The sequence below is a fragment of the Squalius cephalus genome (genome assembly GCF_949319135.1).
Source record: "Squalius cephalus genome assembly, chromosome: 4".
NCBI classification, from domain to species: Eukaryota; Metazoa; Chordata; class Actinopteri; order Cypriniformes; family Leuciscidae; genus Squalius; species Squalius cephalus.
The window spans coordinates 34,481,580-34,507,007 of record NC_137125.1 but is presented as its reverse complement, the minus strand read 5'-3'; the positions used below and the strand labels follow the sequence as shown (position 1 = coordinate 34,507,007).

General features: G+C 43.4%; 1 protein-coding gene across 3 annotated transcripts in view; it reads left to right on the top strand.

Annotated features, from left to right (window-relative positions):
* tafa5a (TAFA chemokine like family member 5a) overlaps window positions 1-25,428 on the top strand; it is a 191,796-nt gene that overhangs the window by 72,390 nt on the left and 93,978 nt on the right. For all 3 annotated transcript variants that reach the window (XM_079868925.1, XM_079868924.1, XM_079868923.1), the window contains exon 2: window positions 17,520-17,669. In XM_079868925.1, coding sequence (XP_079725051.1) covers window positions 17,520-17,669 — 150 coding nt within the window. The remainder of the gene's footprint in view (window positions 1-17,519; window positions 17,670-25,428) is intronic.

Below are 25,428 nucleotides of genomic sequence, written 5' to 3'. Positions count from 1 at the left end.
CCAGAAGGACTGATCCATTGAATATCACCGTTTTGTGCCTTTGGGCAAGATACTTAACCTCGGGTTACTTAAGGGGGACTGAACCTGCAATTTTTTAACTACAAGTCACTTAACATGAGGATTAATGATGAATCGGTATGTGGCCCTATAATAAATGTTGGAGATGCCAGCAGAATTTTTTTTTTTTTTTTTTTTTTCACTTTGAGTGCATTTGTGTGAATGGCAAAAACAAACAAAAAATCATGGTGGTGTAGTTTGCACTAAATGACAAACAAATATTTAATTTCTGTCACATTGCATGAGCTTTCGATTCCACGTGTTGTTCATCAGCTATTTTTCCAGGGTGAGGTGTGTACATTTGAACAAAACATTTGGGATAACGCTGCCCCCTACTGCGGTCTTAGGGTCTGAGATGGGAAGCTCAGTATAACAAACAAGTAAGGATAATGGAGTGCAAGTAAGTAAGGATTTAAAGGAATAGTTCACTTAAAAATGAAAATTCTTTCACCATTTACTCACCCTCAAGTTGTTTCAAACCTGTATGAAACATTTCTACTGGCTGAATACAAAGGAAGATATGTTGAAGAATGTCGGTAACCAAACAGTTGATGAACCCCATTGACTTCCATAGCAGGAAAAAAAAAAAAATATATATACTATGGAAGTCAGTGGGATCCATCAACTGTCTGGTTACCAACATTCTTCAATATATCTTCTTTTGTGTTCAGCAGAAGAAAGAAATTCATAGAGGTTTGAAACAACTTGAGGGTGAGTAAATGATGACAGATTTTTCATTTTTAAGTGAACTATTCCTTTAAGGGGCAATGATATGATGTCATTTGTGTACACAATTAGACATTTTATGACATGGCAAAGTTTAGTCAGATTTAAAAACATCCTGTAAGGATCAGAACTCAAAACTTCCTCGTTAGTCCAAAAACAGCTTTTATTGAAACCATGCGAGGTCTGAAAAAGACTCGTTTTGGAATGTGCCCATTTGTGTCGTCATGGCCTATTTGAAAGAACGCCTCTGCAGAAGAAAATGAACACCTACTTCTAAATAACTGCTTCTTTGGCCCCGCCCAAGTCAGTCGCATTTGGCCTTTACAAACAGTAATGGACCCGACAGTAATGGCACATCATGTAAATAACCATGTTAATTCTATTACCTGATCTGTGATCAGTGATTTCTGATAATGATTCATGTATAGTCAGACGTTCTTTGTCTCAAAATCATTTATTGCTGTTTATGTGTCAGTAAATCAAGCCAGTGACTAAACGATCAACTTCACATTGTTTCTCTTAGTAGCATGAAATAATCTGTTGTTTAAATTGTGATTAAATTATATACAGAAAGCGATCAAAGAACGCTCCCTTAATAATCGCTGGAGCGATTATATCAGTGACTCTCACCAAAACTCCCATTATAAACAGTTGTAATGCTGTTTACATAATGTTTGAACTGTTAGTTATGATGAGAGCATTCGTGAGAGTGTAGAAATCGAGATGCAATGACAAGATCACTGCATTCATGCGCTCAACAGAAATGTCTGTCATCGGCTACAATGCTCATCACAGCAACTTCATTATGCCACAGGAACTGAAAATTAACTGCCATGTTTTGTAGTCTTAAAACTTAAACAGGCATTGTAGATCATTGTCTTTTGTCTTGCTTGGTTTCACAAGATGTACTATACAGCTTTATAGCTCAGTGCTTCTCACCCAACAACCCCCCAAAATTCCCACACACTCCTTAGTCGAACATACCAGTCACATTAGGATCATAAGGGATTTAAACACAGCAAGAGTTGGTTCGATGAGAATGAAGAGGTAGTGAGATAGAGGGAAGTCTAGAGAGGACCTGGAGGAAGTGGCGGATGAGAGGATGTGTGGTGTCTTTATCCTGCATCAGACCCCGCCAGCTGAGATTAAAGACAGACCATCTCAAGGCGGCATTCACGCTCTGAAGGCGAAATGTCCTCCTCACTGCATGCTGATGAAGCACAATGAATGGCCTCATGGACCCCGAACCTGCTCACAGATTATAGCCCCTGTGATCCCACACTATCTCATGCAAAACCCTCACAAGTCCCTGAGGGTTGAGGCCGGGTTGTGTGATTGTTAAGGCATGAAAGCACATCAAAAAGCACCATAAAACATTCTATACGATTTGATCCATTTATGGCAGTTTATTTAATGTCAATATGCTTCAGTAAAAAATCAAGCACATTCAAACAAGTGTGATAAGTATTGTATTAAATCATTTTTTTGTGATTAAAGAGACAAATGCCTAAAATTAGATCATTTTCAATTTAATAACTTGAATTATCCTAGTAAATTAAACAGGGAAGGTGATCATATAAGATTTTATATATACAGATTTTTTTCATGGGAACTCATGTTGTAGCTAGCGAATGATCTAAGGATTCTCAATGTTGTATGAGAACTGAACTGATCTGGATGATGACATTGTTTTTTGCAGAACTGCTTTATAGATTAAATGAACTAATTTAATAATTGATGATCTTTACAACGGAACTGAATCAACACTGAAGTGACTTCAAGTCAAGTCATCTTCATTTATATAGCGCTTTTAACAATGTAGATTGTTTCAAAGCAGCTTTACAGAGATAAACGTATAATTTAAGGTAACAGAGAATGTTTTGGCTTTATAGTGGTTCTTTAATAAAGTTATTTTACAGCTAAAGTTAGTTTTGATTGATTTGCTTCCGTCACAACGATCATTTGTTATTAAATTAGGGGCCGCCAAGAAGACACCATTCTCTCTACACAAACTTTAAATGCGATCCTGTGAGAAACGCTGATGGCGTTCAGATGCGCATTAAGAATTGGTTCTATAGTTATGTGCGTTTATATGTGTGCAGGTTTGTTATTCCCTACAAACCAAGCCTAAACAAATTACTGGTGATTCCTTATAGTTTTGATTCAGAATTTTATTTTATTTTATCAATTCGGGGTAGATACGCAAATTGAGTTTTCCCGACGACGCTTTATCTGTAGAGTGGGAAAGGGATCCTCCATAGGGAGAGACTAGTTGGCACTTCAGCACTGCGTTGTCATCGGGTCCAGGTGAAGGGCCTTCGTCAGATCTGGATACGGCCTGGATCCGGCAGGCTGCAGGAAGACCTCGGGATAAACAAAGACACTAAAATTAGCGTAGATGCCATTCTTCTCATGATGTAACAAGTACATCAGGAATTATGGGAAGTGTTCCCGGTTCCAGCTGACCTAATCTATGCAGCCTAACACTGAATTATAGAAGTCTATAATGTATTATGTGAATGCTATGTCAAAGAGATGTGTCTTTAATCTAGCTTTGAACTGACAGAGTGTGTCTGCTTCCCGGACAATGTTAGGAAGATTGTTCCAAAGTTTTGGTGCTAAATAGGAAAAGGATCTACCGCCAGCAGTCGATTTTGATATTCTAGTTATTATCAACTGGCCGGAATTTTGAGATCGCAATAGACGTGAAGGACTATAATGCGTTAAGAGCTCGCTCAAGTACTGCGGAGCTAAACCATTTAGTGCTTTGTAAGTCATCAGCAATATTTTAAAATTGATGCGATGTTTAATAGGGAGCCAGTGCAGTTTTGACAGAACTGGGCTAATATGGTCATACTTCCTGGTTCTGGTAAGAACTCGAGCTGCTGCGTTTTGAACCAGCTGTAGTTTGTTTATTAAGCGTGCAGGGCAAACACCCAGTAGAGCATTACAATAATCTAGTCTTGATGTCATGAATGCATGAACTAATTGTTCCGCATTTGTCAATGAGAGCATATGATGTAATTTAGATATATTTTTAAGATGGAAAAATGCGGTTTTACAGATACTAGACATGTGACTTTCAAATGAAAGATTGGTATCAATTGGTACTTCAACTGAACACTAGGTTGCTGCTGGTAGAGGTGTTAGTGAGGCCCACTGGGGGTGCTCACCCTGTGGTCTGTGTGTGTCCTAATGCCCCAGTATAGTGATGGGAACACTATACCGTCAAAAACCATCGTCCTTCGGATGAGACGTTAAACCGAGGCTGACTCTGTGGTCATTAAAAATCCCATGGCACTTCTCATAAAGAGTAGGGTTGTAGCCATGGTGTACTGGCCAAATTCCCTCCATTGGCCTTTACCAATCATGGCCTCCTAATAATCCCCATCCAATGAACTGGCTTAATCTCTCTCTCTCTCTCTCTCTCTCTCTCTCTCTCTCTCTCTCTCTCTCTCTCTCTCTCTCTCTCTCTCTCTCTCTCTCTCTCTCTCTCTCTCTCTCTCTCTCTCTCTCTCTCCACCTATAGCTGGTGTGTGGTGAGCGCACTGGCGCCGTTGTTCTGTGGCTGCCATCGCATCATCCAAGTGGATGCTGCACAATGGTGGTGGTTGAAGACCCCCTGATATGATTGTAAAACACTTTGGGTGTACATTAGTACACAGTTAAGTGCTATATGAATGTCTCATTTAATTTATTTTCAAAGCCTCATATAAATAAAGGTGACTTGACTTGAAAATCTTATAATTGTGTGGTTTCAATGGATATTTGTCTAAATGAGTAAGAGATAAGAAAATGTCTCCATTTCAAGAGTTTTTTTACTTCACAGGATGATGTTGTGAAACAGACATTTTCTATTGCTTGTGCTTTGTTATAATAACACTTGTTGGATTTGTACTGGTCAGATTAAGTCTGAGCATTGACAATTACACAAATAAGATTATTCAGTACTCTGAATCAGCTCTTCCCTGGCTTCCTCAGTCAAACTCTAAGGCTGATAGAAGACAGTTAATAGAGTTGTGGGTACCTGAAGGGTTTTACTGGTTTTGGACACCAGACAAAATGGATATCTATTGACAGGAGCCAGCACCATCTAGGCTCAGATTTGATATTTATGATGCAGAGATCCAACTAACACTAGGGTGTTCTAACTTGTTTTTAATGAATTGCTTTGAAGTTGCAAAGGTGTTAATTAAGATGTTGTAGTCTCTAGATCTGGTTTGAACCCCTTCTTCGATGTAAGCCTATTTTTTTATTCTGTATGTTTGTTTGTTTGTTTGTTTATTATTTATTTATTGTCATAATCTTAGCTTATTTTTTTCTAAAAGCAATAGCAATCAAGCATATCCTAGGTTTCAGATGTCTTTAGCATATATAGGCATTAGCAATAATGAATCACTGATCATTAATACAGACAATACTTTTTTCACACACCAAACACATTGTCTCTTCCCCCCCCCCCCCCCCCCACCCCCCGTCTATAGAATGGAGAAGTTTGAATTGAATTTGTTATTGACATACTGCATGCTTTCTGCAGCAGATGCAACATTTCATACAGCAAGAGCCCCAACAGAGAAACTGAATCTGACAAGCAATTGGCAGCAGTCGGATGTTGCTGAAATGAGGTGATGTGCTGTGCTGGGACGCTGTGCTGGGGCTCACCACTGATTACACTTGTTAAGGGCATCGTTTAAAACTACCCTGCTGGCTAGAAGTAAGACAAGACCATCAAAGAGTCACGCATAATGTTTGTGAAGGCTATTTGGAACCCCAGCTTGCTTAATTGAGTGGCTTTACATTGATTTTAGTTCACATGAAGGTTCCGAACGATCGCAGTCACTAAAACATTGAGGAAGTTGGAACTCAAGCACCAGTATTAACTTTATTTCGATGGTCCACTTAGACATTCTATTAACTATAAGTAACTTTGCAACTACATGTCAACTAACACCTAACCCTAACCTAGTCTACTAATATTCTAATGAGAGTTAGCAGACATGTAGTTGTAAAGTTACTTATAGCTAGTAGAATGTCTCCATTGAAACCATCGACATATCTTTACGAAATATCTATACGAACACGAAATACCATAATCTAACTATAGGTGTTGTTAGAGGTGATGTTATAGTCAAATCAGTAGGCTACATGTTGTTGGAGGTGATGCCATAATTAATCAATAGTTTTGTTGGAAATGAATGCGTAATCAAGTAGTAGTGTCATTGGAGATTGTCATAGTCAACAGGTGGTGTAGATTATACCAGAATCAATCAATATTGTTGTTTGAGAAGATGTGTTATGAAATGTATAAAATTTTGACGCAAATCGACACGTTCAAATCTGCCTTTTGCCGAACTTATTTTACTCCCTTTTACCATCACATATCAGATCGGAAAAGGCATTTATTTTCAATAAAAATGAGGACAATATTCGAAAAGTGGAAATAAATGTGGGTTTAATAATAATGGGTTTATTGGTTAGGGTTATGGGTAGGTGTAGGGAGGGCTTTATTGTCCCAATGAGGCGGCATCTATTTAATAATTTTAATAAATATAATAATTTACACTCTATGTTATTATTGCATACCATTTAATGTACAACAACACTGAGTTGCATATAGTATCTGACACTATTTATAGGTATACATATAATCTAACTACTATTAACACTTATTGCAAAGAAAACACTGCTATTTTTACTGTGTAAATAGAATCTTTCGTTATTTTCACTTAGTGTAAATATAATCTATTACTATTAAATTTATTGTAAATAGCAGCTATCTATTAGAAATGTGTAATATTTTCATATGTAAGAAAATATACTATTTTCACTTAGTGTAAATATTATTATACTGTACTATTGCTATTTAGCTGCTGACTTTTTTTTCTACCTTGCACCAAAAAACATAAAATTCTAGTTACAATTTTTTTTTTTTTTAGAAGAAAAGTAATGACAATTTAGACTACAGTATATTCACAAGACAAGGAATATAAAAAATGAGGCATGGTTCTTTGCTAGCTAAAGAAAGAAAGCCTGGCAGATATCTAGTTGTTGATTTTGATATGGACCCAAATTAGGGTAGCTTTTTAATATTGTCTGGGACTAACAACCATATTTTCAGAGAATCCCTGCTGTGTGAATGGAATTGTACTGGATAACTAGTTATTTGTCACAAAATACAGTGTGAGAGAGCCACTCTGCATTGCGCATTTGCATGTCTAGCATGTGTTGCAGGTAAAACAGACATTTGGGTTGGCTCAGTCCACCCCTGCTCATACCTAGATTTTTCCCAGTAAGAATTTAAAGATATACCTACCAGCCGTGAGATTTTAAAATGTCACATCCTGCATTTCCTCCATTTCTCCCTGGTCCTTTTCTAGTAAATTGATGAATAACTTGTTTGTTTTGTTTTTTCTGAATGACTCAGCAATTATAGAGGCATCCGCATAAGTGACTTCCAGCAATCCAGCATTTCACTTTTTTTTTTAAAACACTAAAGCACTCAAGTTATAAATAGAGCTAAGATTCAGAAAATGCCTGCCATTAACACAAACTTTTTAGATGTTTCAGTATTTTAAGGACTGAAGGAACTGTGTAAATGCATTGACACTGACACCTGTATTGTCACTTATCACTAGAGCCTTAAAGCAACACTATGGAACTTTTCCTCTGCGGTCCCCCTACAGGTTGGAAGCGGAACTGTCCATTACCGCTGTCGTAAATCATTTAGCCTACTGTCGCACGCATGCCCACTGTTTATCCAGCACCGGCTTTAGAATGAACGATGTCCACAGACAATGTAGAGTATGATGCATGATTTTGTGAAAGTATGATGCATTGCGACATCAGAAACGAAGGAAAAAAAATAATGACTATTGTAACGCTTGCCGTAAAGCAAGTCAAATTTGTAGTTTTCTCATGTCTCATTCGAACTACAGAAACGCGACCCGATCTGGCAATCTTACATAGTGTGGTAATAGCAGATAAAGGACCGCAAAGCAGAGGCATAAGTGCCTTTCACCCTGTTATGACTTGATGACCAACTGAAACGATTTTGGAAACATTATTTTAAGGTAAAAAATGTTACATAGTGTTGCTTTAAGACTTTGCAAAATCGCCTCGGTTACAACTGTAACCTCAGTTCCCTGAAGAGGGAACGAGACGTTGCGTCGAGATGACGCTGGGGGGCATCATGGATGTCATAAAGCACACCCAGACCAAACATTGCCAACTTCTGATAGTTTGAAGCAAGTCAATCACAGGCACGGCAGAAGTATGGCAGGGTGACGCAACATCTTGTTCCCTCTTCAGGGAACCGAGGTTACAGTCTAAACCGAGGTGTTCCCTTTCAAGGGAACTCGCGTTGCGTCGAGATGATGCTGTGGGAACGTCTATACCAACGCCACCATAGTGACCAGTGCCTGTCTTTGTTGTGCTGGGCGAGCACAACAAAGACAGAATCACCTGGGACCCAGGAGTGAAGCCCAAAACTAGGTTGTAAACCAGACGTGTGTGTGTGTAAAGGAACAGCCCGCTGCATCACACACCTCTTGTAGTGATAGCCCTAATACAAGGCTACAAAGCCACCATACTCCTCTTGCTCCAACGCACCATGGAGGAAACCAGTTTGTTTCCTGTGCAGGGAGCTCAAGAGTGATCGTGGCCTCAACAACCTCAGTTGAGAGACCTGAATCTATGAGTAGGGCCCCCTCAGAGGCCAAACCCACACTTCCATAACACTTTGAGAAGTGGGAATAATGCCTTGTTTAAGTAACTTGCATGTATAACAGATTTTTATTTATTTATTTATTTATTTTGATTGCTAACTCTATTGATTGGTCAAAACTGAAGTCACTTTGTCAGCAAAACAGAAATCTGTGTGCACCAAACTGCATAATCTTTTATTGCTTTCACACAAAATGCATTTACAGTTTTTCTCAATTGATTTGACACATTTATCCAAACTCAGATCTTCTCTCAGAACAATTAATACTTTGATCTGAGCACAGATTGTGTCCTAAACAGATTGCAAGTTTTCATTCATGTTATACAAATTTCAAATCATATGCAAAAATGTTTACAACAGTTCACACAGCCAACAAAATTGTTTTATATATCAGAAAAAAAAAATGCAGCTCTTTTTATAGATTTTTTTTCCCCTCATTATACGATAAGAATATATTCTCTAATGCAATTCTTTGGCCAGATGTAAATTAGAGGCACGATCAATAAAGTTCAGTGATTGCAGTATTGTACAACAGTAAAAAATTGCTGCATGTTTGTGATTATATAACATAAATCCTCATTGGAAAAAAAAAAAAAAAAAAAATTATTTTCTGAGATCAGAGATCTCAGGTCTAGCTTATTTTTTGATGGTGGAGCACAGTGTGCCGTTCCCCATTCTTTGCAAAGACAGGCCTGTGGCTCGGCACAGCTCAGCAATCAGCTCCTCACTGACGTTTCCCCCACTCATGCCCAGCTCTTTAAGCAGGTCAGCCTAGTACGCCTGCAACACCGCCACGCACCAGCCTGACCTGCCATCTGAAATGTCAACTTTTTCTACTTATCCGAACCCTACCACAAACCTAACAGTCTATACTCAACTAATATTCTAATAATGAGAGTCATTGACATGTAGGTGCAGCATTACTTATAGTCAACTGAAAGTCTTAAAGGGACCATCATAATAAATTGAAACTGTTAATTTTTTTTTTTGAGAGCAGTTGTCACATTCACCGTCTGTCATCGTCCTGTCTGCACTACAGTTCCCAGAATCCTCCTTTTTTCCACACCTGAACTCACTCCCTTCATTACCCGCCTGTTCATCATCTGCATCACCTGTCTTGTGTTCATCTGTCTGTGTATTTAAGTTCCTTCTGTTCACTCATCACTTGTCGGTCAATGTTTATGTTAGGTTTGTTTAATGTTAGGTTTATCCTTGTTCTGAGCGCACGCTCCCTTTTTGTTTGTATTTGTTTATATTTAGAATTAAAATCTTGGAATTCATCATCTTCGTGTTCGTCTCCTACTTCATCCACCCAGAAGCCTGACAGATTGACCGACCAAAAGAATAAAGAGACTATGGGGAGATTGATTGCGGGGATCCTCTGGCCCCGAGCTCGTAAGCTGGTGTCGAACAGTGCAGACCTGGCTTTGAAGATGTTCGACCCAGCCTTCATGTCAGTCAGAAAAGCCATGGAACACGCTGGTCCAGTCGAGCCTGCACTTCACGCCGGTCCAGCCGAGCCTGCACTTCACGCCGGTCCAGCCGAGCCTGCACTTCACGCCAGTCCAGCCGAGCCTGCACTTCACGCCAGTCCAGCCGAGCCTGCACTTCACGCCAGATCTGCCGAAGCCAAGGCAGTATGCGTCATGCCCGCCGCCCCTGAGACTGTGAGCGTTATGCCCGCTGCGCCTGTGACAGACAGCGTCATGCCCGCAGAGCTTTTGTTTTCTTTTATTCCGTCGACCCTGAAGCTCCCTTCGCCGCTGGTTCCGTCCAGCTCAAAGCCTTCACCGCTGGTCCCGTCCAGCACAGAGCCCTCTTCATCGCTGGTCCAGTCCAGTTCAGAGCCCTCTTCGCCGCTGGTTCCGCCCAGCTCAGAGCCCTCTTCGCCGCTGGTCCTGCCCAGCTCAAAGCCTTCTTCGCCGCTGGTCCTGCCCAGTTCAGAGCCCTCTTCGCCGCTGGTCCTGTCCAGCTTAAAGCCCTCTTCGCCGCTGGTCCTGCCCAGCTCAGAGCCCTCTTCGCCGCTGGTCCTGCCCAGCTCAGAGCCCTCTTCGCCGCTGGTCCCGCCCAGCTCAGAGCCCTCTTCGCCGCTGGTTCCGCCCAGCTCAGAGCCCTCTTCGCCGCTGGTTCCGCCCAGCTCAGAGCCCTCTTCGCCGCTGGTTCCGCCCAGCTCAGAGCCCTCTTCGCCGCTGGTTCCGCCCAGCTCAGAGCCCTCTTCGCAGCTGGTTCCGCCCAGCTCAGAGCCCTCTTCGCCGCTGGTCCTGCCCAGCTCAGAGCCCTCTTCGCCGCTGGTCCTGCCCAGCTCAGAGCCCTCTTCGCCGCTGGTCCTGCCCAGCTCAGAGCCTTCTTCGCCGCTGGTCCTGCCCAGCTCAGAGCCTTCTTCGCCGCTGGTCCTGTCCAGCTCAGAGCCTTCTTCGCCGCTGGTCCTGTCCAGCTCAGAGCCCTCTTCGTCGCTGGATCTGCCCAGCACAAAGCCCTCATCGCTGGATTTGCCCAGCACAAAGCCCTCGTCGCTGGATCTGCCCAGCACAAAGCCCTCGTCGCTGGATCTGCCCAGCACAAAGCCCTCGTCGCTGGATCTGCCCAGCACCGAGCCCTCGTCGCTGGATCTGCCCATCACCGAGCCCTCGTCGCTGGATCTGCCCAGCACCGAGCCCTCGTCGCTGGATCTGCCCAGCACCGAGCCCTCGTCGCTGGATCTGCCCAGCACCGAGCCCTCGTCGCTGGATCTGCCCAGCACCGAGCCCTCGTCGCTGGATCTGCCCAGCACCGAGCCCTCGTCGCTGGATCTGCCCAGCACCGAGCCCTCGTCGCTGGATCTGCCCAGCACCGAGCCCTCGTCGCTGGATCTGCCCAGCACCGAGCCCTCGTCGCTGGATCTGCCCAGCACCGAGCCCTCGTCGCTGGATCTGCCCTGCACCGAGCCCTCTCTGGTACCCGGGACTTTTCCCAAGTATTTTTTGGGGGGGGGCCATAGGGCTCCGTCCTGGCCACTCGAGGGGCCATGGCCACCTGAGGGGTCCTCACCACCATGGCCACCTGAAGGGTCTTCACCGCCGTGGCCACCTGAAGGGTCTTCTCCGCCATGGCCACCTGAAGGGTCTTCACCGCCGTGGCCACCTGAAGGGTCTTCTCCGCCATGGCCACCTGAAGGGTCTTCTCCGCCATGGCCACCTGAAGGGTCTTCACCGCCGTGGCCACCTGAAGGGTCTTCTCCGCCATGGCCACCTGAAGGGTCTTCACCGCCGTGGCCACCTGAAGGGTCTTCTCCGCCATGGCCACCTGAAGGGTCTTCTCCGCCATGGCCACCTGAAGGGTCTTCTCCGCCATGGCCACCTGAAGGGTCTTCACCGCCGTGGCCACCTGAAGGGTCTTCTCCGCCTTGGCCACCCGAAGGGTCCGGACCGCCAGGGCCACCCGAAGGGTCCTCACTGCCGTGGTCGCCTGAGGGGACATCACCGCCCTGGCCACCCGAAGGGTCCTCTCCGCCGTGGCCACCCGAAGGGTCCTCACCGCCGTGGCCGCCCGAGGGGTCGTCTCCGTCCTGGCCACGCCCACAGCCTGCTCCACCGTGACCACACCCACAGTCTGCTCCGCCCTGGAGGCTTCCTGCCTTGTCTCCCTTGCCTTGTCTTCCCCGTCAGCCTCCAGGGCGCCCACCCTCCCACCCCTTTGGTCTTTCTACGGCGCGAGGACGCGCCTACCGGGAGGGGGGAGTAATGTCACATTCACCGTCTGTCATCGTCCTGTCTGCACTACAGTTCCCAGAATCCTCCTTGTTTCCACACCTGAACTCACTCCCTTCATTACCCGCCTGTTCATCATCTGCATCACCTGTCTTGTGTTCATCTGTCTGTGTATTTAAGTTCCTTCTGTTCACTCATCACTTGTCGGTCAATGTTTATGTTAGGTTTGTTTAATGTTAGGTTTATCCTTGTTCTGAGCGCACGCTCCCTTTTTGTTTGTATTTGTTTATATTTAGAATTAAAATCTTGGAATTCATCATCTTCGTGTTCGTCTCCTACTTCATCCACCCAGAAGCCTGACAGCAGTGACCTGAGTTTGGAGAAATGTTTCATATCGATGAGAAAAAAACGTAAATACCACATCTTCCAAAAATCCCTAAACTCTTTTGTCATTCACACTCCAATACCTGTAAAACACTATTTGCAGCCCATTTTTCAAATGCTAATATACTGCTTTCAAAACTGTTAAAACACAGTCAAAATAGAATAATTGCAAATGATGTGCATTTCTACAGAAAATAGAGGTTATAAACAATCATTGCAGAACATTTACAGTAAAATGAAATAATATTAAAGTCAATAAAGTTAAAAGGTGCAATTCATTTTGTTTTAAAGACATTGGTTTATGTAAAAAAATGATTTACTGTAAATTTCATAGAAAAGTTCATTATTAAGATATATATATGAACATTGTGACTGATGTCTGTTGTTAGGTTAGTGTGTTATGGGTGACGGTGTATGCTGAGTGGAAAATTTTGCCAGTGTTATAATTTCATATAATTTATTGTTGTGATTTGGTGGTTTGAGCAAGATTTGGTGAGATTAACTGTTTGGCCATTCATGTTGGAAATGCAGACAAAATGTCCCCATAAAATGGCAATATCCAAAATCTTTGTCCTTGTGGGGACATTTTTTGGTGCCCATGAGGAAAACAGCTTATAAATCATTATAAATCATAAGTGATGTTTTTTGAAAATGTAAAAATGCAGAATGTTTTCTGTGATGGGTAGGTTTAGGAGTAGGGTTAGTGTTAGGGGATAGAATATACAGTTTATACAGTGTAAAAAACATTATGTATGTCCCCATAAAACATGAAAAACCAACATATGCGTGTGTGTTTGTAGATCAGCACCATCTATTGTATGGGATATTCATGCTGAACCCAGAATCATAGATTAAGGAAATGCTTTATATTTTTCTCTGAGATTTACTGATTAGGTTAGTTTTTTAGTTCATTTCTACCTTCTCTGTGCCTCTTAGAAGCCTTGAATGGTTATCAGGCTCATTCCTTCAGAAGTAAATGCAGAACAATGAATGCTTGCAGAGTCAGGAGCTTCAAAATATTTGAACAGTCCACATTTTATTCTTATCATTAGTGCATCTGGTTTTTAGAAATAATATTATCTATCCTGTAATTGGGGAAGCCATGGTTCTGAACACCTAATAAGTGTCTTAGATCTGTGTAGCATTGACATTAATCAGGATGAATACCTTTTAAATCTGATATTTGCACCAGTAAAAGGTCCTTAACATTAATAATTGCATCTTTCCACAGTTATTGCTTGGTTGATCCTAGCATAAGATAACTCAAGAAGCATCATAACTACATTTCAATGATAGGAATTGCAGCTAATAAAAGCTACAGTATGTTTCCATATTACCCAAACTGTTTCACAAAAGATAGAGAAAAAATTTGAGCCCTTTAATATTTCCTTTTACATGGAAGAGCAGCTCTTAAAGATTGATAATGTTCAAGTAATATATTAATTCAATACCAGCGGAGCACAGAATAACAAAATGTAGTTTAAACTAGGACAAAAACCAGAAGAATGTTATTCAATGCATGAATTGCTGACAAAAAGGAGATTTCTAAAAGAGCTTCATCTCATCTCTTCGTGTCTTACTATGCTTATAGCAATGTAAGGGGAAGGTTTCTTTTGCAGTTCCTGTTGGGGATTTTCAGATCTGGCAGACAGATGCAATCTCTGCAGAAATGACTGTTAAAGAGATAGATGGATTTCCCGCTGCTACGCACATATGACATATCATTATCCGACATCATCCAGAAGCTTGGAGGAGGGGAATATAAATGAAATGAGAGTTGATACAAAGAGAAATAAAGAAATAGCTTTTATCATAGAGTGAAATACAATCTAGAAAGGAGAGAACATTGTCTTTTTAACATAGGTCACGTTTATTCTAGATATTTTTGTTTCAAAGTGTTTTTTCATGCTATTTTTATGGTTTGAGGGGAATGGAAATCAGCGGAAGGAAGGAAACTTACACAACGACAAATTTGCGTTTCACACAGCTCACTTGCTTCCAGAAGGGTCTGCAATTAACAGAGGAAATAAATAAATAACATTGATGTTTGTTCAAAGTTCAAGTTTCAGGCTTCTAATTTGCTCTATTTTTTATTTATTTCCATGGGCCCTATCATGGTGCAATGCCAGGCAAAACAAGTGTTTTTTGCTGGTTTCAGCCCCAATGCAGTTTTCATTTTCACGTCCTGCACCACGTTGTTTTAAAAGCAAATGCATTTGCACCCATTTTGCTATTTTGAGGCAACTGAAATAGACTGCACCATTGACCAACTGAAACCTGGTCTAAAGTCAATGGTATTTTTAATTTTTTTATTTTTTGAGTGCATTAGTAATATGCGCCTATAGGTGGGTCCACAACGCGCGTACACTTTGTCCCGTAGATGGTCTGCTTGCGCGCTTTAACCTCGCTCACGAGCAGGGGTGCGTTTCCCGAAAGCATCGTTAGCCAACTATGGTCGCAAGTTACGTCGTTATCAGCATAGTTCAACGATTTGGTGTTTCCCGAAACCATCGTTCCAACGAACGTTCGCAAACAGCATCGCAAACTTGTGTGGTTGGAACTCTCGAGCTGTCGTTAGAAGCATAGTTTCTAGTTTACATGAGATGTAGACTGAATAAATCCTTATCTTTAGCAAAATAAGCAAGCTGACATTCAGTACAACCCGTGTTATTTATTTAGAATACATACAAATGTAATTTACGTCTTTTAGTTTGTCAAGAGATTTAAAGCACCGTTTTTGAAGACTGCGCATGTGCGAACGTGCTCTACTATGTAAGAACAAGCCAAATATTGAGTCTGGTAATAAAGCAAAATAACTGAGAAAAATTAGAAATGGTCTTCAGATGCCATGTCTGTAACTTATATGACAAAATCTAGCGTTAATTCGATCTCAAACAGATCAATTAAAATAAGTAATTAGTCCACCACGTGCGAGACGTCATAAACCAACGTGGTTGAACGATACTTTGCGACATATGGTTTCGGGAAACAGTCGTGACTAGCTAGTTGATTTCTCCAACAATGCATCGTACTATGGTAGTTAAGCAGCGAGCTATATAGTTGTACGGGAAACGCACCCCAGATCCGTTTCCTCTCTGGAGAAGCGTTTTCCATTTTTCCGCTTTTTGGCCTTGTAAATATCGAATCTGCTATGGTGCGAGCGCCATTTTTTTTTTGCATGTTATGCCCAAAACACACTCATTACTCATTAAGAGAATAGGGACAACCCTTTTAGACCAAGCGCCGGGAGGGACGACCAATTTTCCTGTCGTTAAACTAGCAAAAGTGGATTTGGACACAACCTAAGTGCACTTGCACCCTGCGCTTTAGACCATGCGCTTAGATCATAAAAATAGGGCCCTATGTGTACTTGAATTTTAAAAGCAATAATCTGAAAGAAAAAAATGGGGGGAATTATTATTAAAGAAGATGTAAATCCCACCTATCAGAATTTATGGCTTTGTGAACAGATACAGCAGCCAAATTATGAAATATCAGGAAGTTGTTTTTCTTATCACCTCCAGAGCTTAAGAAGTCTCATCTAGACAGCAAACACACTGACAAATGGATTTTTACATAATCCAACTCACACACTCTGCAATCTTTAAGCTAAAGGTTGAATAAATTCCATGAAAACACAAACATCTTGTTAAGCTTGATGTTGTTTAACCTTTGACCTCACACAAATACACACAGAGACACACATTTGGTGCGGCAGTACAGCTGTGTATCTTAAGATCCTCCATTAGCCTGAATGCGACCTGTGCGTTAAGTTAATTAACCCTGTTTTACCTCAGCACGCTGACTCTGGGTCAGTTTAAATCACAGCTCTGACTCTCTGCCTATCAGAACTCTCAGGTCTGGAGCAGGAAGCAGATTCCCTGTAGACCAGCTTCACATATAGACAGGTTAATCTGAGGGCTTCACAGAGGGCCCTTACTGAAGCTTAGAAATGCTTTAATGTTGTGTTTTTGATTTAGCCTATATTATTTTTCTTGAGTCATGGGCAATAAATGTATTTTTTTCATGACATAACTGAATCTATCTATCCATCCATCCATCCATCCATCCATCCTGAATATGTAATTGCTGAAGCTGCTTCACACTGCAATAAAATTTTCATCTCCAGCACACTCTGACAAAGAAAGGGAAGGTCAATAAAAATGATCGATTGTTGCTTTTTACTTCACTCTACTCTTTCTCTTGTTTTTACTGAGAAAAAGTACAAACTGTCGTAAAAAAGTAAACAATCTCAACAATTTCTCATTTTAACATTTTAATATGAAATCAAACATTTCTCATCAAATTCAAATTATTTGAGCTGTATGCTGCCCACATTATATTACTCTTATTGCATGTCTACAATTGTCCCATTTGACTGTATTTTTTTTAGGAATTTTAAGATAATTATCTATAAAAGTTGATACCTAAGCATAACTGAGAACCCCATTGTAACTAGAAAAATCAGTAAAAATAGGGCGCAACTATCGCCACTTATAGCGCCGACATATAGCGCTGTTGCTGACTCGAGCTTGAATCCCGGCTTGTGGACCTTTCCCGATCCCGTCCCCCCGCTTCCTGTCCTCTTTATACTATCCTATCACAATTAAGGCAAAAATCACCAAAAATAAATCTTTAAAATGGGGAACAATGTACTTTAATAATTTGTCTGAATTTTCTGTATTTATACTTTACAGGTGTTTTACCTGTATTTTGAATTTTGAACTTAATTGCATTGTTTTAGGGTTAATGGAAATGTCCATAAAATTACTGGATAATGTCTGGGTAATAAGCTGCCAGTACTTGTTCTTTTTCTTCTTTTTTTTCTTCTTTTTTTTTACAGTGTATGAAAAAGCAACCTGAATAAGTCTGAAAACTGCTATGGTGATTTTCCGCAATGTTCCCCTCTGAACCCCTCTTCTATCTCTGGTTATGTCCTGCAGGTCAACTGGCAGCAGGCACCTGTGAGATTGTTACTCTAGACAGAGACAGCAGTCAGCCACGCAGAACTATTGCCAGACAGACGGCCCGCTGCGCATGTAAGAAAGGACAGATTGCTGGGACAACGAGAGCCAGGCCGGCCTGCGTAGATGGTAAGATCATATTTGGGATCTATTATTCAAAGCACTGTACTACACTTAAAACTATTACATATCAGTCTTTTTTTTTTTTTCTTTTTTTTTTTATCAAACCATGAAGATGATCAAAAAAATAACTATGATGTGTAGGCTATAATTGCTGCCAGATAGTCTCTGTACTATAATCATATACAATATAAGATCAGATGATTGTGTAATAAATGTTTCTAATAAGTTTCTTGTAAAAGACCAAGAGCATAAAAGCAAAGCCATCCCACTGCAGATGAAACAGCCTCAGATATAAAGGCATTGGACAAAATCGCCTTAGGCATCAAAGAATCAGATGAAATGGCATCAGACAAAACTTAAGAAACGTGTCATTCATTATCCATTCAGTTTGTTTCCCTGCCTGCAGCCTGAAATTCTGGGATAAGCTCCAGCCTTCCTGTGACCCTACATAGGACAAGCGGTTTGGAAAAATAAGTTTCCTTTAAAATTATTATTCTACAGAGTTTACAAGAAAAAGGCTCTGCAAAATACGGTACGCTGCTATAAACACCACTGATGCTTGAAGCAGTGTATTTAATTATTACCAAAGGATAGAAGGATTTTAGAGGTGGGAGTGTTTTTTTTATTATTATTATTATTATTTGTGATATTACTATTTACAATAATATAAGAAAAAGAAGAGGCATTCAAAAATGAAATGAATAAATGCAAATGGCATGCTGTTGGCATAAGAAGCACTGCATGTGTAACTTTAATGAACCAAGAAAAATTGCTACTTTATACTATCTGTGGATTTATATCAGAAATTGAGGCACATTTGTTTGCATTTTATATAGTTATTATTCTGCTACTCTTCACACAGTTATCCCAACCAATTTTCAGCTTGGCACAGCAGTTAATTTCACATTCAAAATGCACTAAAATATATACAATCATAGAATGTTCGCTTTTGTAAAGTTTCTTTATAAAGCAAGAATGACACTCTCTACTGTTTAAAATTCGCTACAGTATATTTTACATAGTCTATGTTTATATTACAGTTCAAAATTATTCCTAAGTTTTCTTTTTTGTATAGATTGTGATGAAGTTAAAAGACTAACACTGTTGAATGACACTTCACTGTGAAGAGTTTCAAAAAAGTGACCTAAAAAATGTAGAATTTGGTATATATGTAAGGGATAATGTAGAGCGAGGTGGTTGTTATAGCGAATAACAACCCCGACAGGCTGAACTGGAGTTGTTATTCACTATAACAACCGCCTCGCTATACATTATCCCGCTTATTACATGGCTACCTACAAAATAAATCAATAATTTGACACAAAATATTGATTTAAAAAGGAGTTTATTGATTTAAAAATGATTGTATTGCTTCCGCTAAAGAAAATAGTCCGTTCCGCATCCATAGCAAGGCTCTGTTTTTCATGGCAACGGTGTGTTATAATTCGCAGCAGTCTGTTATCAAGAAATAACAGACCGCATTCTACATTGGAATTCAACCAAGCCATGTAATAAATTATATTAATATTCACTAATTCATTTGTTACCTGTGCTGGTACAAAACATTTAAAATTGCAAATAAATATGGCAATAAAATATTTAACTATTTGTCCACCTCAATGTCTATGGTGGTCAAGGCCCTGGATTTTAGCAGTGTATTTTGTGGCACCTTTTTTCTTGTAAACTGTGAAAAAGCATTCTTTTAAATGAAACTCGTTATGAATTACATGTTCCCTTTCAGTCGCTCACGTTCAACGTAACGTCGACGTGACGACGTAATTGGGATCACTTCAGGGAGCCCTATCAACTTCGAGTGTCTACAGAACGAGCCAATGAACGTTGGCGTGCGTGAATCGCGTCACGCGCCCCCGCCCCGCCGCGCGGGTATAAACAGGAAGCGGGCGCACGCACACATTGTCTTTCACTTCGGAGCCGAGCTTTCGTTTGACTTCTGAACCTACAGACTGCTTACTGAGAACGAGAAGACTCTCATTCGTGTTGGTGTGACGGCGCGATCAGCGGTGGCCGCGAACATAGCAGCTCTCAACTGCTGTTTTCACAGCACTGCTGTTTGTGTATTGTGTGTGTGTCGGTATCGGTGGGCGTTTCCCCTGTGTGTTATTCACACCACGGCTACCCCTGGGTGCCTCAGCACTGAAAGAGAGTTTCTACTTTTTTTGTTTTCACTAAAAGAGCAACACAAGCGTGACCCTGCGTCTTTTTCAAGATGTCATTCCGCTTGTGCGTTTCTGGATGCCGTCGTTCCCTGGCGCCAGCAGATGGCCACAGCAGTTGCCTCTCGTGTTTGGGCATTCAACACGCTGAGGCAGCTTTTGTGGATAGTTCATGTTCCCATTGCGGGAATATGACTATCGCAGCGCTTAGATCGAGACTCGCTTACCTCAAGGGAGGTGCAGTCCCCTCGCCTATGCCCCGATCTAGTATCTATTCTGCCCCGCAGAATAGACCTACTTCAGTGCATGACCAGGGTGATCTGAGGATTACCGTGAGGGCTTCCCCGTCGAGTCATCCTCCGAGAGCTTTGCCCAACAGTTCTCGGCTGCACAGAAGCAGACGGAGGCCATCCGGCACATCCTGCCCCGGCGGACCGCTGCTGCTCCCTCCCGTCCGCCGGCCGCAGACCCTCCGTCTACTCGTCGCCGAGGTCGGCCTTCTGCGGCGTCCTCCGCTCCCGCTAAGCCCCAGCAGCAGCAGCAACAATCCAGGCCTCAGCGCGGAGCAAGCCGTAGGAAGCCGACCCCGCCCGTCCAGGCCGCTGCCAAACCAGGAGGCAAGCGACGGTGCAAACGACCCTGAGACGGGCGGCCCGGAGGTGGATCAAGTTGCTCTTCAGGAGATGACGAAGGCGCCACTCCTTCCCCCGGTGGAGGGCCGGGCGGAGAATCTTTTGTTTCCTTTTCTTTTTGTTCCGCCACTACACTACTGACCCGCGGGTCAGTGGTACCCACATTTTCAAAAAAAGAGCAATTTCTGAAACCTCTGGGCCCCAAGAGGGTGCGCTTGGCAGTCGACGACGCCGCCATGCCTTGTCACTCCCGAGCCCCTCTTCCATCGCCAGCGAGCAGCAGTGGCTGTGTTCCGGACGTGCTGTCGCCTCCTCACACTCACTCTGCCCTTCGTCGGAAGCAGGTATGTGCTGCACCACACACTCAGACCCCACTTCGGGCCGCTGTGCCGTCCGAGTCGGGTCCCTGCATTCCGCTGCACTGCCCCACCCCGGGTACGTCTGTGGTGCCGTTAGTCCCGCTTGCTCGGTCTCTGGGAGCCTGGTTAACGCTTCCCAGCCCGTCTCGCTGGCTCATTCGTACCATCAGACTCGGCTATGCGATTCAGTTCGCCCGGCGTCCCCCTGCTTTCAAGGGCATTCTGTTCACCCGTGTTCTGGCGGACAGTGCCCCTGTGCTCAGGGCCGAGATCGCAGTCCTACTGGCGAAGGACGCGATCGAGCCGGTCCCTCCAGCCGATATGAAGACGGGCTTCTACAGCCCGTACTTCATTGTACCCAAGAAAGGTGGTGGGTTACGACCAATCTTGGACCTGCGCGTCCTGAACCGGTCCCTTCACAGGCTACTGTTCAAGATGCTGACGCAGAAACGCATTTTCAAATGCATCCGTCCCCAAGATTGGTTTGCAGCGATTGACCTGAAGGACGCGTACTTTCATGTCTCGATTCTCCCTCGACACAGACCGTTTCTTCGCTTTGCGTTCGAGGCACGGGCATATCAGTACAAGGTCTTACCCTTCGGGCTGGCCCTGTCGCCCCGCGTCTTCGCGAAAGTCGCGGAGGCAGCCATTGCTCCCATGTGCGAGCGTGGTGTTCGCATTCTCAACTACCTCGACGATTGGCTTATTCTGGCCCAGTCGAGAGAGCAGTTGTGCGAACACAGGGACATGGTGCTCAGTCACCTCAGCCACCTAGGGCTTCGGGTCAACTGGGAAAAGAGCAAACTCACCCCCGGGCAGAGGATCTCTTTTCTCGGTATGGAGTTGGACTCGGTCAACATGACAGCGCGCCTCACCGAGGCCCGTGTCCAGTCAGTGTTGAACTGCGTGAGCACACTCAGACGCAGAACAGCGGCACCACTGAAACTCTTTCAGAGGCTCCTGGGGCATATGGCATCTGCAGCCGCGGTTACGCCGCTCGGATTGCTTCATATGAGGCCGCTCCAACACTGGCTCCACGATCGAGTCCCGAGATGGGCGTGGCAGAGCGGCTCGTGCCGGGTCCAAGTGACTCCGCACTGTCGCCAAACTCTCAGCTTGTGGTCGGACCCTTCGTTCCTGCGGGCGGGTGTTCCCCTGGAACAAGTGTCCAGGCACTCTGTGGTCTCCACGGATGCCTCTGCCACCGGCTGGGGGGCCACGTACAACGGGCATGCAGCTTCAGGTCTGTGGACGGGGCCTCAACTGCATTGGCACATCAACTGCCTCGAGTTGTTAGCAGTACGTCTTGCACTGAGCCGTTTCAAAACGCTGCTACTAGGCAAGCACGTACTGATCCGTACGGACAGCACTGCGACCGTTGCGTACATCAACCGCCAAGGTGGTCTACGTTCCTGCCGCATGTCACAACTCGCCCGCCATCTCCTCCTCTGGAGTCAGAAGCATCTGAGGTCGCTTCGTGCCGTTTACATTCCGGGCCTGCTCAATCGTGCAGCCGACGAGCTCTCACGTCAGCAGGTGCTGCCGGGAGAATGGCGACTCCATCCCCAGGTGGTCCAGCTGATTTTCAGGCGCTTCGGGACCGCACAGGTAGATCTGTTTGCCGCTCCGGACACGTCTCACTGCCAGTTGTTCTATTCCCTGACCGAGGGTCGGATGCTCTGGCACACAGCTGGCCCCGGGGCCTACGCAAGTATGTATTTACCCCAGTGAGCCTTCTTGCACAGACCTTGTGCAAAGTCAGGGAGGACGAGGAGCAGGTCTTGTTAGTTGCGCCGTATTGGCCCAACCGGACCTGGTTCCCGGAACTAGTGCTCCTCCCTGGCCCATCCCTCTGACAGAGGACCTGCTCTCTCAGAGACGGGGCACCCTATGGCACCCGCGTCCAGACCTCTGGAAACTCCATGTCTGGTCCCTGGACGGGACGCGGAGGTTCTAAGTGACCTACCCCCTGCGGTAGTTGACACCATCACTTCCGCTAGAGCCCCCTCTACGAGGCGCCTCTATGCATTGAAGTGGAACCTGTTCGTTGACTGGTGCTCCTCTCATGAGGAGAACCCCCGATCTTGCTCGATCAGAGCCGTGCTTTCCTTCCTGCAAGAAGGGCTGGAGCGAAGGCTGTCTCCCTCCACCCTTAAAGTGTATGTTGCCGCTATTGCTGCACATCACGATGCTGTTGATGGTAAGTCTTTGGGAAAGCATGACCTGATCGTCAGGTTCCTGAGGGGAGCAAGGAGACTGAATCCTCCTCGCCCACTCTCTATACCCTCTTGGGATTTGTCTCTGGTCCTTTCGGCACTTCAGAGACCACCCTTTGAGCCTCTGCAATCAGCTGAGTTAAAAATTCTGTCCTGTAAGACACTACTCCTGGTTGCATTGGCCTCTATCAAGAGGGTAGCGGACCTGCATGCATTTTCGGTCGACGAATCGTGCCTAGAATTCGGCCCGGATAACTCTCACGTCATCCTGAGAACCCGGCCCGGATACGTGCCCAAGGTTCCTACCACTCCCTTCCGGGACCAGGTAGTGAACCTGCAAGCGCTGCCTTCGGAGGAGGCAGACCCGGCCCTGGCTTTTCTCTGCGCCCGCTTCCTGTTTATACCCGCGCGGCGGGGCGGGGGCGCGTGACGCGATTCACACACGCCAACGTTCATTGGCTCGTTCTGTAGACACTCGAAGTTGAAAGGGCTCCCTGAAGTGATCCCAATTACGTCGTCACGTCGACGTTACTTCTCCCGTTCCCTCCTTCAGGGAACGAGGGTTACATCAGTAACCGAGACGTTTTCTCTGACACCTGACATTATTCCTGTGACCTGAAGCCTTTTATAAAGTCTAAGGAAGTCCTAATATGTACACCATACATGTGGCTTGTTGAGAAGACATGCTATCACTTTTCGAAGCGATCAGATGTTTGGTTTTTGATAATAAAAAATAAAAAATAAATAAAAAAAACAATCCCATATAATACACCCAGAAGACACCCTACAGCATGCATGTGCCTTACAAGTTCGATATTGTTCCAGATATAAGTGCACAAAAGCAGGACACAGTCCACCAGAGGGGAAGAGAAAGAGAGAGGTTAAAAAAAAGAGAGAGGTAGAAAAGAGACAAATGAAATTTCAATCAGTTTAATCTGCTGGAGTCCTCAAGGTCTCAGCACAATTGTCAAATGTGATGAGACATGCTGTGTCCTTCAGTCTGTGGAGGTCACCCACAGGATAATCCACAGAGCACAGACCCAAAATGCTTTACACCTAGGGTTGGAAATTGAGGACCATTTCCTAAGGTCTATTCATGAATGTCAGTATTTGGCACCAGCTTACTGTGCAAAGGGAACCCTGTCACACACTCCAAAAAATTATGTATTGGCTCCACTCAACAATAGCAACAACAAAATACGCAACCGTGTGCATGCATTTTTTGAGTTATGACAGTGAGTGAATTTGAATTTGAGTGAATTTACGTTCAAACAACAAGCTAAATTGAGTTAGAGGAACTTAATAATTAGCTTCATAAAAAATAAAAAAAAAGTTGATTACTCAAAAAAATTAAGTCGCTCCAACTACCAGAGTTGTAGCCCTGGAACCAATTAATTTGATCTATTTAAGTTCATATCAACAGATATCATAGCACATGCTAACACAACTGATTTAACATGTATATTTAATGAACAAGTAAGATATTACTTGTCACTGGCATTAGCACAGGCGTCGCTTATAGAGTCAATGTCCCAGATAGCAAAAAATATCTGCACGGCTTCTTTTTGCCGCCGGCCCCAAGCTGTCGGCTATAGGTGCGCCCCGCTGGCGGAGATTAAACGTTTGCCGCCGAATACGTCACTCCCATTTCTTGCGAGATGCCGCCGGCGAACAGCCGCCGGGCCGCCGACTTCATTCTCTCTGACGGCTGCCGCCGTCTAAATGAACCGCGGCCGGCTGGCGGCAAGCCGCTTTGATATCGACCAGCCATGAGTGAAACTGATAGCATTTTAACTACTTTTCACATTTAAAGCGATTATAATTATTATGTGAATTATATAAATTTTTGTTGTTGCTCTAAAGCCATTAGGGGTTATAACAGATTTGACTCTGATTCCATTTAAATTAGCCTACTTTGAAACTCTGAAGCGATAGCAGATATGTAAAATATATAGAATTATTTTATTCACTTAAGGTGACAATTCTTTACATTTCTTTGATTTATGCACAATTTGAGATGTACCAATAATAGACCAAAAATGATTAATTTTTCTAAAACTTACTTGGCAATAAATATCTTTCTGATTCTGATTATTTTTTTAAATAAATATTTCATTCATGGTATGAACAATTTAGATTTTTCACCAATGCCTGAAATCAGTGAACAATGAAAGACATCTGCAACTTGGCCAAAATCTTGGGTTTGCTTTATATTTTTTTTTATTAATTTGCAACCATGGTAATGTCTATGAGAAACATGAAAATGTCTGTTTTGACCTGAAGGATAAAGTGAAATATTTAGAAATATTTTGTCTCTCTGTCATGTCTTTCATTGTTTTTACAAGCTAATTTTTTTTTTTTTATTTTACCTTTTACATGTATAA